Source organism: Meleagris gallopavo, chromosome 9 (assembly GCF_905368555.1).
Source record: "Meleagris gallopavo chromosome 9, MGAL_WU_HG_1.1, whole genome shotgun sequence".
In the NCBI taxonomy this organism is placed as follows: Eukaryota; Metazoa; Chordata; class Aves; order Galliformes; family Phasianidae; genus Meleagris; species Meleagris gallopavo.
In genome coordinates, this window is record NC_139412.1 from 8,627,551 (window position 1) to 8,645,593 (window position 18,043).

An 18,043-nucleotide genomic window follows, 5' to 3' on the forward strand; every position below is an offset into this window, starting at 1 on the left:
ACTTTTTTTTTTTGTTTAAAATACATATTTTTGTATTTTAATGACTCTGAAGAATACTCACAATTGTCACTACAAGGCAGTTATATTGACGTATTAAAACAATCTTTACAATGTCTACACATATCACATTTAAAATGGGCACACTCCTTGTTCACACATTTTTTTGTTCAGGCAGCCAATACTGTAGTTCACACCATACATAACATTATTTATTAACATATGGGTTGAGAAATTACTTTACCTGGAAGATTATTGTGGAGTCATACAGAAGTAAATATATTTTCTATGTCCCAGTCTTTAAATAGAACGTGCCATTCCTCCATTGTAGGTAAAAGCCTTTTTTTCCTCAGTCCTGAGCTTCAGCATTCTTGAAATTATCCAAGAAAAGAAGATGGAAGCACTCTGCATTATTCAACACATATAAACAACTGAAAACTGAGTTTTAACATGTATTGCCTGTTGGCACTGTATGGATATGTATTGATGACTTCTACCACGAATGAAGTTCCAGCACTTCACAAGAGGGCTTTTTTCTCCTCCCTGATGTTAGTGAAACATATGTGACCAGTCATGCTTACCAATTAACTTTTAAGATGTACTTTAAAGAAAAGGAGCTGTCAATTGGCCCTATAGTTGAGGAAATATACGGGAGTTAATGTTGAAAAGCATCTTATCACCCTTTATTTTCAGATGTTTCACAATATCATCACAAAATAAAGCATCACAATCTGTTTCAGGTAAATAAAAATGATAGCATCAACAAATGCCAGATCTCTATATAAGCAATACAATCAATTATAAATAAAAAACATGCAGTAATTTTAAAATGTGTATATTATAAAATATTGCCATGTGATCCAGTTCTTTAAAAGACATTGGATTTTTCAAAAATACAAAACATACATCATAAAAAATTACAGCCTACTTTCTTACTTCTGTTGTGGTACTGTATGAAGTCAATTGGACTTTTAGGTTAAGCTGTAAGTTTATGTGACCATGGAATGCCTCCGAAATATGTAAAAGCTTTTCACTAAAATTTAATCAAACCATGTCTTGCAATACAAGCTACCAGGTGTGCCTGTGTTGACTTCTCATTATTCAGCAGGTTTGCATACTGGATCTGAACACATTACCAAGACTGTAAGGTGTACAGACTTAAAAATAAGACTCACAAGTGTGTCATAAGGTACACGTGAAGTTACATTTTTAAAGCCATTGCACAGGTCCTTTGTCATAAAGAGACATGTCTAAAATTCCTTCTACTTATCTGGAACAAGCCATATAAAATGTGGAGCTTCAGATCCCTCACCTGAAGAGAGACAAAATCATTTTAGGTCTGAACAAGAAACACTTCTGAGAATGCAATCTGAGTAACGAAGACTCATTCACCATTTCAACATTTTTACAAAACCAGACTCGTAACCTGATGTGCGTTGCTTTCCTGTTAGCAAATATATTCCAAATTTCTTTGAATTATTTTTTTTTTAACCTCTCCAGCGTCCGGCATGGGTGGACAAGACTGACTGCATCAGAAGTCATGTGAGTAAAGAACTATTATGCCATTAACATCTATTCTCCAGGATACAGAAACACTTCTTGAGACTGGCTGTAGTCCTCCTGAAAGCAGAAAGTGCATCCAGCAAGGATGCAAAACTTTTCATATATTTTTTGCCCTGTTTTCTTTTCCTCGAGATCCTTAGGCTGTATCTGTCTCAGTGCAGAAATCCAGGCCTCTGATTTTAGTCACAGGCCTTTGACTGTGGGGATACTAAACAAAAACTCTTGACAGAAAACAAACAAAATCCCTGTCTCACACGGAGGACAATGTGTAATAACAGATAAATCCCAAGTGACAAAGAAACTGAACTAAAAAGTGACAGTAGCAGAACAAATCCTGAGGTGGAACAAATGTTCCGCACATTCACATACTGCCTAGCTCCTCCTTCCCACCAAGATGAAGTAACACAGCTCTTAAGAATTCCAGAACTGTATTCTCACACTGTTTATTCATTAAAGTGAGTAAAAGCAATAATTTTAAGTTATGTCCCAGGAAATGCATCAAGGCTTCAGAACAACAATTAAACTATGAAGCACAGTTCTATCACAATTTTGTCCTGAGGAGTAATTAGACTGTAATACAGCACAGGTACAGCTTTGTGCATCGTGTCCTTTTACAACATTAATTTCTTCTGAAGTCAGGGCTTATAACACAAACCATTTGAACAAAAGATCTAAGACTGCTCAGCTTAATCATTAAGAACTCCAGCAAGCCTTTTCCAGACTTGTCTCTATCACAATGTATGGGGCTGCTGAATCACAGCCTGAACCTCTGATTGATCACCTGAGGCAAGCAATGAGTCAGCCAAGGGAGCACAGGTGAAGGCAAATCACCTGTGCTGCAGGAAGGGGTGGAGTCTGGCTGCACCTCTCCTAGACCCATTGAAGAGCTGACTGCCAGTGGGGAAGTATTTCTCTGGAGATCTGCTCCACTGGAGTCCATCTTGTGAGCCCAGGATAGGGTGAGTGACTTTCTTCCCTTACTCCAATATAACAATTACGTTAGCCAAGCTCCTGGATATACCATACCATCTGTATATCCATTGATTATACGCACAAGGAGTATTAACGTCCTGAAATTATTCAAAGGACTGGAGCAGCTTTTTGCATTCTGGTAGATGACAGACTTTTAAGGCCTGCTCTTGCCTGGAAAGGGCACGCGTGCTCGTTCCTTGGCATCTCCCTAATGAATCTTCCTACCCCGTTCCCAGGAGATTAATACTTAGTTTCTTTACACTTTGTCCTGAAAAATGTCACCACAGTAAACCATGCAAACCTGTATCATCTTACCTTCCTTGTTGACTTGTAGCAGTGCTTCACTCAAAGGACCTAAGTGTCTTACACTAAGTTAGAATTTAAATAGAATCCAGGTGCAGACCAAACGGTTTTGCCTTCATTTTTTAATCCAGAAGCTGACTAACAGACCAGATATGGAGGCAGATAATTCCCACCATCCCATCTAGCACTTGAAAATGATCTTCCTTTAATTACTTTCACTTCCTGCTTTACATCTTCACATTTCCCTGAAAATGGCATAGGAACCATCTAACTTTTCTACTGTTCTCTCTGTAGCAGAACACAGTTAGGCATTGTGCCCAGGAGCTCTGTGAAGACTGACTTAATATCCTCTGAATTCGCTCAGTTTCATGGGCCTTATTATGTGATTAAAGAAACAAAATACATGAAATTCTAATTCATCCCAAGCAAGTTTAATTAATAGAATTATTTTTCTTTAAACCTCATTTATTTACTGACTTTACTTTGTATTGGACTCCATTCAGGCTGAAATCTTCACCTGAAATCTGGATTGCAGAATATCAATACATCTGTTTCTGAACCAACACAAAAGCCTTACTTGGTGTATTTGTTCATTAAGCATTTATGCTTTGAGCATGCACCATTGTGCAGTATCTCCTTATTAGTTCTGTTAGCCCTACAGTGACACTAGGAGTACAGATTGCCTGTATTAAGGTCATCTGACTTTGAAGTGGGAGCTTCATAAGAAGGAATCAGGTAGTGGAATCTATTCTTATGTAGAACAGTGGCAAATATCCTTTCATATCCCACTGCTGAAAAAACATTCATGTGAAAGTGTTTCTTTTCAGCTCTAAGACATCAAATCAAACTATCTGTTTGCGTAGCAGTATTCTCACTTTTTGTTCTGTTCATTACTTTGGCATTTTTAGATATTTATCAGCACTTTCAACCATCTATGCATTTCTTACTTTAAACCTTCAAGCTCTTTTCTAAACATTGCTTATTCATTCTATATAAATCAAACAGTATCAGCTTCATGGATTCAGCAATTTGCATACAGTTCAAGTTACCAGAAGTATGTTAAAACCAATGCATAGTCTATCATGGATATTTTAAAGATCAGTTGTTTCCCAGCATAAGTGACATTTAAATACAAAACAAGAATGCACAAGAAGTTCAGTTTCCATTCACATCTGTGAAAGAGGCAAACAACAAATGACTCTGCAATGAAAAAGTGATTTGTTTATGTAAGCATTAGGGATAATGCTACTCATATGATAAAATAATCAATTAAGGGCACTCAGACCAGTAAGAGTTGCTCTTTGTCCTAGAGCTTCAAGTGAAAAACAAAGAAGCCTCTCTAACCCTATCCATGACATTCCTCTTTTTCTATCAGAGAACATTTGAGCTGAAATATAGATGTTCACCTTTTCAAATACCTTTAGTGAAATGACATTTAGTAACAAGTTTGGCACAGAGGAACTTCATTGTGAGAAGACACACACACAGATCCCATTTTCTCAGTGTCACAGCATGACACTGAATATGAGTGAATTCTCACTGTTCGTAAGTAGTGAGAAACAAATATTCATTGAACAGCATCGTATAAATCAGTAATACAGTTTGGAATATAAGAAAATACCTGATTAAGTTACACCTCACACAGTACGAATCACAAGGCTTATTCCTTCCCTTCTTCCCTCCCCCTTATCTGTAATACTTTGCAAAGATTTGTAATCAGACGTCTTAGCTTCTTGTACTGTACATATCCACATCTTCTGGGCTGGACTGACCATGGTCCATAAGTTTTGGGTCAGGTTTAAACTTTGTCGTCTTCACTGTTCCTGTAAGAAGTATTAGAGAAAATTATTGGAGAAATAATATAATCCACACCACATGGAAAGAAAACATTACTGATGGAAAATCAAAGATATATAATAATTTTGAAACTGTGACAGGGTGCACAGTGAGAAAATTAAAATACTCCTGTAGTCGTTAAACAATACTGTCTTCAGTATATTCAGAATACAGAATAACATGCTATGACAGTCTGTTCTATTTAAAAGCAAGAATAAGTACAAATTCTATCCAAGTAATTCAGAATATGCATTAAATTTGTATATTGGACCTGACATTACATCTGGATTTTTTCATTCACCTGACGAAGGTAGTGGATCTTTAGTACTCCAAGACTCTATAGGAGAAGATTCTGTTCTGTTAGACGATTGTGATTCAATAGCAGATTCAAGATGTATCTTAGATATTTCTTTATTTTTCTTATCTTCTTTTGTAACTGATTTTGACTCTTGCTGCAGCTGTGAACAAATATTAATGCAAAATAAGGTTATTTCAAAGCTTGTATTTTATAAAATTACTCTCAGGTATGACATAATGTAATGACATCATGCAATGACATTCAGTTGGTAACGTCAGTTGACTGCATGCACTGGATGCACCTATAAAAAAGATAAACTCCAATAAAAAACCCCACAGCTATGATACTCTAACTCACAGCTCGCATTTAAGCAAGTTCACTTTTTCATGAGCATGTATTCAAATCTGATGCTCCATTTTAACCTGAGACCCTCCAACTTCTTCACAAAGAAGTCATCGCCCTCTACAGCCTTTACAAAGACAAAAGATAGAAAAAAATACGTAGATCTTACAAAACACTTAATACTAGGCTACTTACTACTGTTAGACTAGATGATCTTAGATGTCTTTTCCAACCTTAACGATTCTATTGTATTCTTAGCTAACAGAAGAGAGAAAGATAAATCATGATGTCTCCCTAGTAATGGAAAGGAATACGCTGTTTTGGTTACAGACTTCACCAAGTGGAAAAAAATTAAGCTAACAGGAACTGCCTTTACCACATCAATTCTTGTATCTCTGTCAGCTTAATGACATTTACCCAAACATCAATTTCAAAACTCAGAATTCCATTTGACTCCACCAAGGAAATTAAAAGGGAGAAGTGCACAGAGTAACATCATAAATCTGAAGCAAAATACTCTTAAACATTAAGATGACTGAGAAATTTTCATTTTCTTCAAAACCAACAAAAATAATACTGTGCAGAACTGAAAATTTACTTAGGCAAATACTACTTGTTTCAAAGCGTCTTAAGTGTTTCACTGACAGAAAAAACTTTTCAAGTTGCAGAAAAAGGGAAGTCTAATTCTGGAATGTACTAACCTGAATTCCATATATAGTTTACAAGAGGTAAATATTCCTCTCAGCTTAGTGCTGCCAGGGCCCTAGGTTGTGTACTATGGTGTGCTGTTTTGATTTAATTAAAAACAAAACAGAAATGAAAGGAAAAGCTAGAGAATGCACTGAGGAAAACAAAAATTACACAGGAGTCACAAAGTTTGTTTTCTAAAAAAAGCTGTTCTATGGAAAAGGTAACATCAAGAAACAGGATAAACTTCTCAAACATAGAAAGTCAATATAAGGAGGTTAATGATCATTTTTTCCACTATGGCTGCAATAAGGACAGGACTTGAAAGAAAAAAATAAAAATCAGCTTAATTTGAGATAAACACTATTTAAATCACGGGGTAATGTAAACAGACTACCTGAAATGGCTATGGAATTTCCTTCATTCATCTGTTTAAACACAAGTTAGTTACACCTACAGTGATTTTCTATTGCTAAGCTCAAAAATGAGCTTTAAGAGAAGCTCATTCTTCTCTTTTGCATCTTGCACACACTGTGGGAGCACACAGAGGATCTGAATTTCTAGTGCTCTGAAAGGTGTAATAAATAATACATTAAACATTTAAATTACAAAAATATCAGAGAGTTTCTGTACTTCCCTTAATACAGCTAGTAATCTTAAATAGTATCAGCAGGATGGTACCTGACTTCCTCACTTACTCTCTTCACCCTTTGAATTTACAAGCTGCAGTCACTACTTCAGAAAGCCTACCTTGGAGGCATCTTCCTTCTTTGCCCATAGAGATCGTACAGCCTCGTAGGCTTGATGGCTTGCAGAAATTACCTTTTTCCCTGTTACCTATTAAAAAAAACAACGCAATTTTAAAACAGCTTTAAAAAAAACAACAACAGATACACAGACCATTCAAATGCAACACAATTCACGAGAACATGCTCAACACCATCCAGAATAGGACATACTTTAGCCATCTGCTTCTCAAAATTGAATATAGATTTGTTTTTCATCAAGCAGGTCCTAAATAATGTTTACAAATCCACAGGTAGCTTTCATATGCTATACATACCCATCTATCCAAAACAAAATCAAAACATACTCAAAGAACGGTTTTGTAAACGTTAGCACAATTGACCAGAACAACAAATATGAAAGAATCCAAGCCTGCCTCACTATTCTGCAAATGATCAAAGACAGTAATACAAAAAAAAAGAAAAAGAAAAAAAAAAGCACCAAAAGATGACGCAGTCCATGTAAGTGAGCAGAGTTCTGCTTTACAGGTCTGAATCCTTTCAGATTTTAGAAAAGCAATTTTATAACACTGCAGCAACTATGGAGAAACTTTACAAGTGCTCTGTAGACACAGAATATTTCATAGCTACAACTACAGAAAAGCTGCAGAAGATGACACAAGTAAACAGGAAACAAGGATTTAGACTCCACTGCAGAATTTCTATTCATTTCTGTTTCTTCCAACCCTGATATTTAAGTCCTACTCTAATGAGCCAAGGAAGTTCCCCACAGCCTCCTGAGAAACTGTAATCCTCAACAACTTGTATATATGAAAACAAATACTCCTGTTCAGCTTAGTCATAAATAGCTGAAAGATTTTAACTACAGAATTAAGTCTTTACTGTGTCTTCCTAAATACTCCAGAAGCATCTAAGAGCAAACATCTCATTAAAATAAGTAGATACAACAATTGATTCATCACAATGGAAAAAAAAAAAAAAAAAATCAGAGATTCAGATTAATTACAAGACCAAAATGCAATTACCAGAACTACATTTTCCTACCTCATTCATTTCATATAGAAGAACAGTTTTTAAGCTATAAAACAAAGACTGTTAAGGAACCAAAGGAGCTCTATGGAAACTATAGAGCAGGAAGAGATGCAGTGATGTTTTCAGTCTTTGTATAGAAAAGTACTGTAAGCAAACAATTCTTGCATGCAAAATCTGAAGTATGGTGCTGCTTTTCTATGTAAACTACGAAGACATTAATCAGGTAGGCAACTGCAAGATGACAGTAATTTGAAAGCAAGGAATCTTATAAAAGGTGCAGTTGTATCTCAAATTGCATATCTGCCAAATTCAGTAACTTTGTATTTATTTTTTATTTAATTTTATTTCAGTGAGACAAAAACACGTTCATTCACTTGAGAAATGAGGACTAAAATTGAGAAGCCACACAACTGCATTTTTTAAGTCAGTCACTTCTGATAGTTATGCAATTAACAGCTGTGACACACTTTTTTAATGAAGATGCATTTGAATTCCAACTCCCAGTCCCACAACGCTTAAATCAAATGAAACTGGAATGCTGTGACTAAGTTCACTGTTAATTCAATATTAAAACACAAGTAAACTTACCTTAGCAATTACTACTGCCTGAGCTGGGTAACAAACTGAAATTCCTAAAGTAGTAAGTCCCAAGGGATAAGCAATTTTCTTAAATCTAGAATCTGTACAAAGCCAAATATTTCATATAATTAGCTTTCTGTTACATTAGTGTCTAAGTGGTTGTATTAATTAAACACAATCATTTAATCTCTAACAATTGTTTGCATCCAGTTTATACCCACCATGGCTGAAGGAGAAAATACAGAATGTTATTACAGTTCAGTAAATGGCCAGGTTAGTAAGAGAGACACTTATTCTCCAAGTTGGGTTTCCCAAACAAGAAAGAATCCCAAAGCGGATTTGCCAATATTGTTAAAAAAAAAAAAAAAAAAGAAAAAAAAAAGAGAGAGAAGAATGTCAGTGAGGAGCTGCTGGGGCTTTTCAGAAGCTGCATGCATGCTCTCTCAAAGACAGAGTGCAGAATGTGAAGCAGCCAGGGGCATGAAAACTTGGCCTCTTTCTTCAAAGATGAGAATGGCTGAGCCAGGCTGAAGTTCCCCTTTGCTGACAAGAAGCTAACAGATTCTCAAGCCCAACTTATTTCTAATAATTAAAAAAAAAAAAAGTTTTTAAGTGTCTGTAAGTAACAGGGATACAGTAAGAAATTTACCAATCTGTCAGAATTTTGATGAATCCATTTGATTTACAAATTATTTAAATAACAGGTGCACTCAGGTACTACAGATAAACATTTTCTGAACAGTGCTTTCTAACAGGTTAAGGATTGTACTTTCAATGTTTATCTTGAAAAGAAAGGAGACTGTATTTCTACAATTACTCTTCTGACTCCAAAGTTGCCCAAATCACACCTTCTGATGTACATTCCCCTGTACCCATTAGTCAAATCTTAAGGGCTACTTCATTCTCCACTACTGCTTTAGCCAACATCCACAGTAAGTATTTAATAACGCCCTTTCAATTTATTAGGATTTGCTTTGACTACTAGTTGGCTATTTTCTCTATTTCAGAAAAAATCTTTGGACCATTAAGATTACTACATGCAACACACACAATACACCAACGACGAAAATAAGCACAGAAGCCCTACCTTTTCTTGCCAGCACTGCACCAGCTAAGCCTGATAATGTAATTATGCCGACTCTGGGAAGAAATTCTGGTGGTGGATTCTTCAGGTAAACATAAGCATCTTAGAATTAAAAAAGAAGAAATGTCAGAGAAGCAAAGCAAGTGAATATTAATGTCTATCTTTGTTTCTCACTTAGGAAATAGTAATGAAAGTAAAACTGTAAGTATTCAAAACTGAAAACGGATGGAATTTTTGTTAATGAATGAAGAAGTTTTTTTTGTTTTCCAGGTGCACACAATAACATCTGTGTTAACTGGGAAGAGAATCCCAGTCCTCAAAGCATAGCAATAACATCAGTGACTTTTCTTCCTAGGCCCATTTTTATGGTTTATCAGCAATCAAAAAGGAAAGCATAGGTTTCAGTTTTGACAGTCCTATTAGTTAACATAGATTAAATACATGTTTTTTTTATTTCCCAATACAATGTTTCTGTAGAAAATAACTCTTATTTGCAGTTTCTGACACTGAACACTAACATGCAAACACTACTTGTAACTTGTGCAAGAATAAGCTTTTTTGCAATGAAGAGGAGTTGTGGAATTTTCATCCCTGGAGTTGTTCAGGGCTTTGCTCTGGCCCTGCTTTAATCAGGGGGTTGGACTGAGTCATCTATAGAGGCTCTGCACTGAGGGTTCCACAGAGAATCTACAGAGGTTCCAGCTTCAACAATTCTCTAATTCTATGATTCTGAAAAAATGAATAGGAAATTAAAAGTACTTTGAAGACTCAGAAGGCATTTGCTCTGCTTTAAGCTCAAATGTTTACACATAAGAGTCAGCCCTGCCTATGAGCTACCAATTCAAGATTCCTCAAACTTTAACAGTCTGCAGAATCAATGCAAGGCAACAAGAGTGTAAGAAATGTTCCCTGCACCTTCCCTCATCACAATGAAATCTAGCATTTTGACACTCCACACAAATCCTGAATCTGCCAAAACAGTATTTATCATAAGGTCACAAAACACAGCAAACTAAAATCAAAGGAGTGAGAAATGCTTCTCAAATAGTCATGTCTCTCCCTTAAGGACAGAAATGGAACTCCACAGTGATACAGTGAATTAGAAGTGCCCCAGTCATCTTTTCCCCCACACTTCTGGAAAGTATTGCAGTCCCCTTTTGTCCCCTCCCTCCTTTTTTCTGTTTAAGTACCATTTGCTGCAGTTCTTGAAGTTGCAAGGAGAAAGAACAGAAAACATTCAATTCAGAAATACATGAGTTGCTTACCTTTACCAAACTGAATTGAATCCACTATTCCATTTTTAGCAAAGAAAAAAGCATCCTACAAAAATAAAATAAATGTAAGTACTTTGCAAAAGTAAATGTTTGTAGTAAGAACAAGCCAGCTGATACGTATGGCTCAACACAATAAGACAAATATTACCGAATTTTAAAAGAAAGCCCCACCAGATTAGTGAATTTCCACGAAGGCTGTGCTGAGATTACTTCCTTTTTGCCCAACACATTTATATTATTTAAATTTAATGAGAACTTTTTTCAAAATTAACATTTTGGGATCAAAACTGTAGGGCAGCAGAAGATCTGGATCCCAACTGTGCAACATAAGAAAGTTTAATTACAAAATATCATTGCCACTTCCCTAGAAAATCTTGCCCAGCAAAACCAACTTTGTCACTGAGATTGCAAACACAGTACTCAGTTCTGCTGAAGATAAGCAATGCTCACTGGTATTAAGATGTGTGCTCAATTCTTTTCACAGAATCACAGAATGGCCTGGGTTGAAAGGGACCTCAAGGATCATGAATCTCCAACCTCCCCTGCCACATGCATGGCCACCAACCTCCCCATTTAATACTAGATCAGTTTGCCCAGCCCCATTCAATCTGGCCTTGAACGCTTCTAGGGATGGGGCATCCACAACCTCTCTTTTGCACGACTCCTTTCAAATTGGTCAACTTGCCTTATTACAAAGTTGTTTTTTAATCCTGTTATTAGCACCACTGTCCTCAGGCTGCTGCACAAATCAAACAGGTTCACCTTCTTTAGAAGATTAACAGAATATCATCTTCAGTTTCCTCACAGAAACAAAGCCTGCAGTAACAGTGACTTTGTGCCACCAGAGGTCACTGCTGGTCAACCTCCCCCTCCTTTACTGTTAAGGACATGGAATCGAAGTTTGATGCAGATTTACAACTAACTTGTTTCAGTTATGTAGTCACTGGCTATACTTTCAAAGATCAACAGAATCAGAGCTGATAGAAAATACACATTTTAATTTCTGTCTTTTTCAACTCTGTTGTATCTCTAAGAAAAAAGTACAAGCAGAAAGTGTCACACACAGCAGCAGAAGCAGCTGCCATTGACAAGCGGGTAAGAGAATGCTGACAGGTATCACATTTTCTTCTGTGCTTATAATATTCGATAACAGAGTTGCAAAATACTGTTGGTGGGCAGTTAGTAAAAGGCTGCGTTAGCATTCGATTGGATGCACTTAGTTTATCTTTCCTAAAGGACCTGTTTCTGGTCCTTTGAAAGCAGCACTCTCTTTCCAGGACCCTACCTGGAATTTCAGACTCCCAGATGTAACAGTTATGCTGGCAGGAAGTTACCTACATAACTCTTACCACAGAAGTTAAGCAAAAAATATTTCTGGAGCTGACAGTGTGGGTTGGCCGTGACCCACTTTCACATTGACTGAAAGGGACCTATTTGATCTTTCTGACGCGTGCATTGGAAAACAGGGAGAACACACAAGTTCCCTGTTAAAAAAACAGTAGAGAAAAACAAGACAACGGTTCATTTTTGTATTTTAAACTACAGATCTGTGATAACACAAGAAGTTGCCAAAAAAAAAAAAAAAACAACCAGGGTTAAGTAGAATATTTTTTAACCTTTTAGTCTAGTGCTATTAGGAACTGTAGGAAACCTCAGGGGCAGGTAATTCTTACCTTACACCATCCAATATAGCGGCCAGTTGTCTGTCTTATTGAAGAGAATTGCTTCTGCAAGCGACCAGGCTGTTCTTCAATGTATTTTGACTTCAGAGGTGGCGAGCAGTAAATTGGAAGCTGGAATCACAAGTATAACCATACTGCAGGGAGACCATTCTGTAAAGTGACCTGCATTTACTGACACTGAGCAGCTTTTCTCAAGCCCACAGATCTGTAGCCTTCCCGTTATGCAAAGACGGTCTGTGTATCAAATCATGGTGGTTTTTTTTTTTTTTTTACATTTAGAAAGTTAATTACACAACTGTGACTACGGGTCAATTCTTCACAAATGAAAACAGAAAGTGTTGTATGTTTCAAGAAGTAGAACTACTGAGCATGATAAAACTGTATTTTATTAATGAAAAACATAAGACAGACAAGTTGGAAGACGCATGAAATTTGTTGATAGAAATTGTACAGTAGAAAAAACTTTTTATCAGGAAGTATTATACTCCTATCTTACGTGGCTTGACTCCAGAAACAATAGAATAATGAAAACAAGGGAAAATTTCACTCATTTACACTCTTTCTTTCCATTTGTGCTGTAGTTGTCAATTACTTAGGAGATACTTTGTATGATCACATAATACTCAGTTATGTCTTTTATGAATTACAATCAAAAGAAAGAAATCATATTTGTAGACTTTTCCAGTATTCTTTTACATATTGATGAGCAGTAAGAACCACACCTGGTTTGGCTTCACCACCTGACTTTTTGATTCCTTTTCTGTTGCTGCATACACTGCACACACAAACGGTAGGGAGGAAGAAGCAGCAGCCAGCCTCGCCACCTGAGAGGGAGATGAAAGAAGGGACTCTTAATGTAGAAATAAAACTTCATTCCATTCAGGATTTCACTACTGTATTGTGCTTGATCAAACACAGGATTAAACAAGTCAGTTTAAAAATCTTTTTGAAATAGTCTACTTTCAATAAATGCTTCATACATAAACACTTTCCCAAATATCAGTGAGAAAGAAAAAGCTAGAGATGACCACAATTTTGTGCTCAATGTCATTTTGATGCTTTCATCGTTCCTTACAATAAATTAAGTTCTAATCTAGTCAACGTTTAACTACTCCAAGTCACTGAATGACATTTGTGTTTCAGCAAGAAAAGGTTCAATTTGACTTGCAATGATCTGCTATCTGCCAGTTCAGAGAATGGTCCAACAGCTGTCTGGAAAAACCGTGTGTCAACAATAAGCAACAAGACCAGAATGAAGAACCACCTGCTTAACTGTTCTACAACTATCAACTACAATGCAAGTCACAGACAAAGTTTGGTCATAATAGCTCCAGGTCTACTTAGATTATATTTGGAAAAAGAAAAATCCTTAACACAGTGGTGAACTCCAAAACCACTTGATGGGAAGCTGCTTTTTACCTCACTGCCTTAAGACACCAATAGGAGGTGCCCCAGGCACACGGTGCATTAAGCACCAGCCCTGACACACTGAAGCATCTGCACCTTCCATCAGTTACAGTTGCTTCCATGTCAGCAATGAGTTTTCTACTCTTCACCTCAAGCTTTCCTTAAAATGCAAAACTGTGAAAACAAGTATGGAAAGCATTTCTGGGATCTGCGTGGAGACGGCGGTGGAAGTGGCTGAAAAACTGAAATCCAAGAGAGAAAAAAAAAACACACCTTGATTTCAGGAATTCCTCATTGTTATCGTCACTTTCAATTGGAAATATCTTGCCAAAGGAGCACGATTAACTCCACAGTATTTATGTGCAATTATGAAACCAAGTGCATGGTTCCACAAATGAGCACCAGCACTCACAGCCCTGCGTTCGGGTTCACCCAAAAACCCACGGCACACGTACTGAGCCACCCAACACAACAAATCTCCATCGTTCCCAAAGCAAACGGTGTGACCATCACAGCAATGCTTTCAGATCACACACTCAAAGCCAAACAGAAGGCAGCACATGACTGCTAATGGAAGAAGGAGCAAACAGCCTGCTAGCAGTTCCTATTTATTTCACGCTTTTTTTCCAACATAGAAACAGTATGAAAACATGAAGGGCAGATTTCAGTTTTCAGGAGAAAAAGAATCCCCTCACAGTTTCTACTTCTGCCAGAAACATCCCAGATTTCCACTGCCCAAAGCCATGGTTCCACAGCTAAGCCAGCAAATCTCAGCTGGCAGCACCATTCCTGGGGACACACCACACCAACCAGCGTGTGCCTCTTGCCTCACTTACACACCTGGTGCCCCAAATACCTCCCTTTTAGCAGCAAAGTATGATCCAATTAATACATGGACAGTCTTTGTGATATCAGAGCCAAAGGCAGTCTGAGCTCCAGCGGATTTACAGACATACACCCACCCCCAAGGAAAAGGCTGTGCTTTATATCAATTATTAAAGAAAACTATTTAAGATGTACTGTAATCCAGATAACCTACTTCAGAAGAAGATACTACCAAAGGAACACTCCAATTTTCAGTAGATGCTAGCAGGAAAAGGAAATTTTAAAGTGAGAAAGCAGCAAAAAATTATATTGTTCACTTAAATTTGATTGTTTTAGAGAGTCACAACAAAGTTTATTTGTGGTAAATGTAACAAAGAAAGCTACAATGTACTCCCAATTCCTGACTGACACTAATTGCTTTACTTTTGGATGCCTGAAGACAAACACATAAATGTTTAAAATCCTGCTGAACAGCTCTGCTATCTGACACTGATCTTGGCATAATTACAGAAAGGTTTAACTCTTTCCACTGAAATCACAAAGAACCAAGGAGAAAGAAAGCAGCACCATCTCAGCTACATTCAATAGGCTTCACTATACCAAGCTGCTACAGAATCAGAGAATTACTCGAGTTGGAAGGGACCCTTAAATACCATCGCTCCAACCCCCTTGCAGTGAGCAGGGACACCTACAGCTCCATAAAGTGCTCAGAGCCCCATCCAGCCTGACCTTTATGGTATCTGCAGGGATGGGGCACCACCACCACTCCAGGCAACCAGCGCCTCACCACCTTTAGAGTAAAAAATTTCCTTATATCCAGTCTAACTCTCCTCTCTTTTAGTTTGAGGCCATTTCCCCTTGTCCTGTCACAACAAATCCTGCTGAAGGGTCTGTCCTCTTCTTGCTTATCTTGTTCTTTGCCTAATTAACACTGCCAAATTAATTTATTATTAATTTCTTAAAGTGATTTTATTAAACATATTGTCAAAAAATAGTGAACATTAAACAAGGAAAACAACACACAGTTTACTTAAGGGATAGTTTACTTATGATGTCTTCTAGAAGTTATACAGCACTGAGCAATGACAGAATGCTGTCATAACAAAGGTGAAGAGAAAAAAACCACTGCAAGAAATAGGCTGTAAAATACATGGGAATTGCACAGTAAATCAGTAAAACAAATCCAGAATATCAATAATCGATTCAAACCTAAACAATCTTCTTGCTAATAAATTCAGCAAATAGTTTAATTTAAACTATAAAACTATATTAAACTATTTAAACTATAAAAAAAATAAAAATTAAAGATTTTAGTTCAACATCTGATCTGTATTTTAATAATAGTTCTGCTTTTATCTGAGTTAAAGCTCTGACCTAAGCCATAGGAACCCAAAAAAAGAAAATCATTTAGTCCTTAATGGCAACACATCTATAAACCAGCAGACAGAAGAACTACAAGCCCAGAAAATGAATTCCATATAAATATAGACCTAAACACTGCTGGAATTACAGATACAAGAAGTTATACACCTCAGGATAGGAGGGGGACAAAGAAAAGAGAAACTTCAACAGCAGTAGTCAAAATATTTCCTCTAATACCACCACTATGTTACTAACACAATAATTACTGATAGGCTGCTTTTGTTCACATAAAAAGCACTTTGGTGCCTAATAAAACCACATTTTCTATTTATTCTCCAAGACGTAAGTATTGTTTCTCGCTGGAACTCCGCAGATTCACAGCTCTGCTTCAAAGAAGGCACAGACTTCAGAACACAAAGATGACATCAAAGAAGCAGGCTGTATGCAAAGACTTGAGGCACCTGTATGCTCTGCATGCCTTCCCTGCCATAAAACCAGAATCCACTTGGCAGATTAAAATGAGGCTAAAATTTTAGTATCTGCTGCATGTCACACTTTCAGTGGAGAGCTTTTATTAAATGAGTAACAGGCGCAGTGGTGCAGTACAGCACACTGAGCCATTCAGATCTATGTCCTGAGCTCCACCTGGTTATGTCACGAAGCCCCATGATCTCCTTTCTCAGCACAACCAAAGCAACAGTCCTGATGCTGCTTTGCAAAAGTAAATAAGAGGATTCACATGTAAGAAACTTACTTATCAATGTGTCTGCCAAGAGTGGGAAACCTGACTGCACACTCGAGAGAAAGCACAGAGCTCTGCAGGCACATTTTGCCCTGTCGTGCGTCCGTTTGTTACTGCATGCCTTTAACACCCGTGTTTTAATGCTGCACTGCACTTCGCCATCCCCCTACCTAGCAAGTATCGTGATGACATTCCATATCTCGCGTAAGGAGCGGAAGGCGTTTCAGACAGCTGTTGGTAGATGGAGAACAACCAGAAATAAACTACTTTCCCTTCCAGATGCAGAACTTAAGCGCTGTGGAAGCAGCTCCTTTTGGCACAAGTCCCGCAGCAGTGCCGCGCGGCGCTGAGAGCTCCGCTTCCCGCCGCTTCCCGCCCCTTCCCCTCGGCGCCGGGCAGCGGCCGAGGCGGGCGGCGCGCAGCCCTCAGCTCCCACCCACACGGGGCAGCGCGGCCGTGCAGCCGACACGGGCTCGACACCGGACAGCCCGCCGGGGGTCGGCCGCGGGACGCTCAGCACAGGGGCCTCGTACCCTCACAGCCCCCGCGGGCCGCCGCCGGCTTCTCTCGAGCCGGTGCCTTCGGCGCGTGTCGGCAGCGCGGGCTCCCGCTGCTCTGCAGGGCTCTGATGGGAGCTGAGCAGCGAAGGCCGCACAGAGCCGGCGGGAAGCGCTGCTCCGCAGAGTCCCGAGGGACGGAGGGGCCGCGGGAGGCACCGCAGGCTTCCTTCGGGCCCTCCCTCGGAGCGGAAAGGGGCGTCCGCACCTGCGGAGTCGCCGCAGCGCCGCCCTCCCCCACGCCGGGCGGCACTCACCTTGGCCGCCATCTTAGCGACAGCCCCGCAGCCGCGTACGGCGAGCGGGAAGGGCCGAGCGCTCGGCTGTGGGCTCCTCCCCCGCGGGGCGGGGTTCCACGGCGGCTGAGGCGATGGGAACGGGGCGGAGCGCTCTCCCGTTCTTTGGGTAGGTGCAGCTCTGTTTATTGCCGCCTGTGGCTGAGCCTGGCCCCGCGGGCCCTGCGCGGAGAGCGGCGCCTGCGCGGAGAGCGGGCCCTGCGCGGAGATCGGGCCCTGCGCGGAGAGCGGGCCCTGCGCGGAGAGCGGGCCCTGCGCGGAGAGCGGCCCCTACGCGGAGAGCGGGCCCTGCGCGGAGAGCGGGCCCTGCGCGGAGAGCGGGCCCTGCGCGGAGAGCGGGCCCTGCGCGGAGAGCGGGCCCTGCGCGGAGAGCGGGGGCCGCAGCTCTGGTCTGGCTCTGGTCACAGCCTGGGATTGGGTTACTTTTCGTAATTACAGTTATTAGAGAACACGCACTAA

At 39.3% G+C, this 18,043-nt stretch overlaps 1 protein-coding gene across 1 annotated transcript; it reads right to left on the reverse strand.

Moving 5' to 3' along the window:
* Positions 1 to 652: 652 nt before the first annotated feature.
* Positions 653 to 17,682, reverse strand: APOOL (apolipoprotein O like). Its single transcript, XM_085230718.1, has 9 exons — positions 17,546 to 17,682; positions 13,118 to 13,219; positions 12,387 to 12,506; positions 10,705 to 10,759; positions 9,443 to 9,541; positions 8,365 to 8,456; positions 6,749 to 6,835; positions 4,973 to 5,129; positions 653 to 4,658 (listed from the first exon to the last, which is right to left on the reverse strand). The coding sequence occupies exons 1-9, from the start codon at positions 17,555 to 17,557 to the stop codon at positions 4,561 to 4,563; spliced, it is 822 nt and encodes a 273-aa protein (XP_085086844.1). The 5' UTR covers positions 17,558 to 17,682; the 3' UTR covers positions 653 to 4,560.
* Between the last annotated feature and the right edge of the window lie 361 nt (positions 17,683 to 18,043).

Bases quoted from the DNA above. Each gene is read 5' to 3' on its own strand.
- APOOL (XM_085230718.1), bottom strand. The intron at 12,507-13,117 runs GTGTGGTTCTTA...TTGTGATTCCAG, and splicing joins AGGTGGTGAAGCCAAACCAG to CTTCCAATTTACTGCTCGCC. The intron at 10,760-12,386 runs GTAAGAATTACC...TTATTTTTGTAG, and splicing joins GCTATATTGGATGGTGTAAG to GATGCTTTTTTCTTTGCTAA.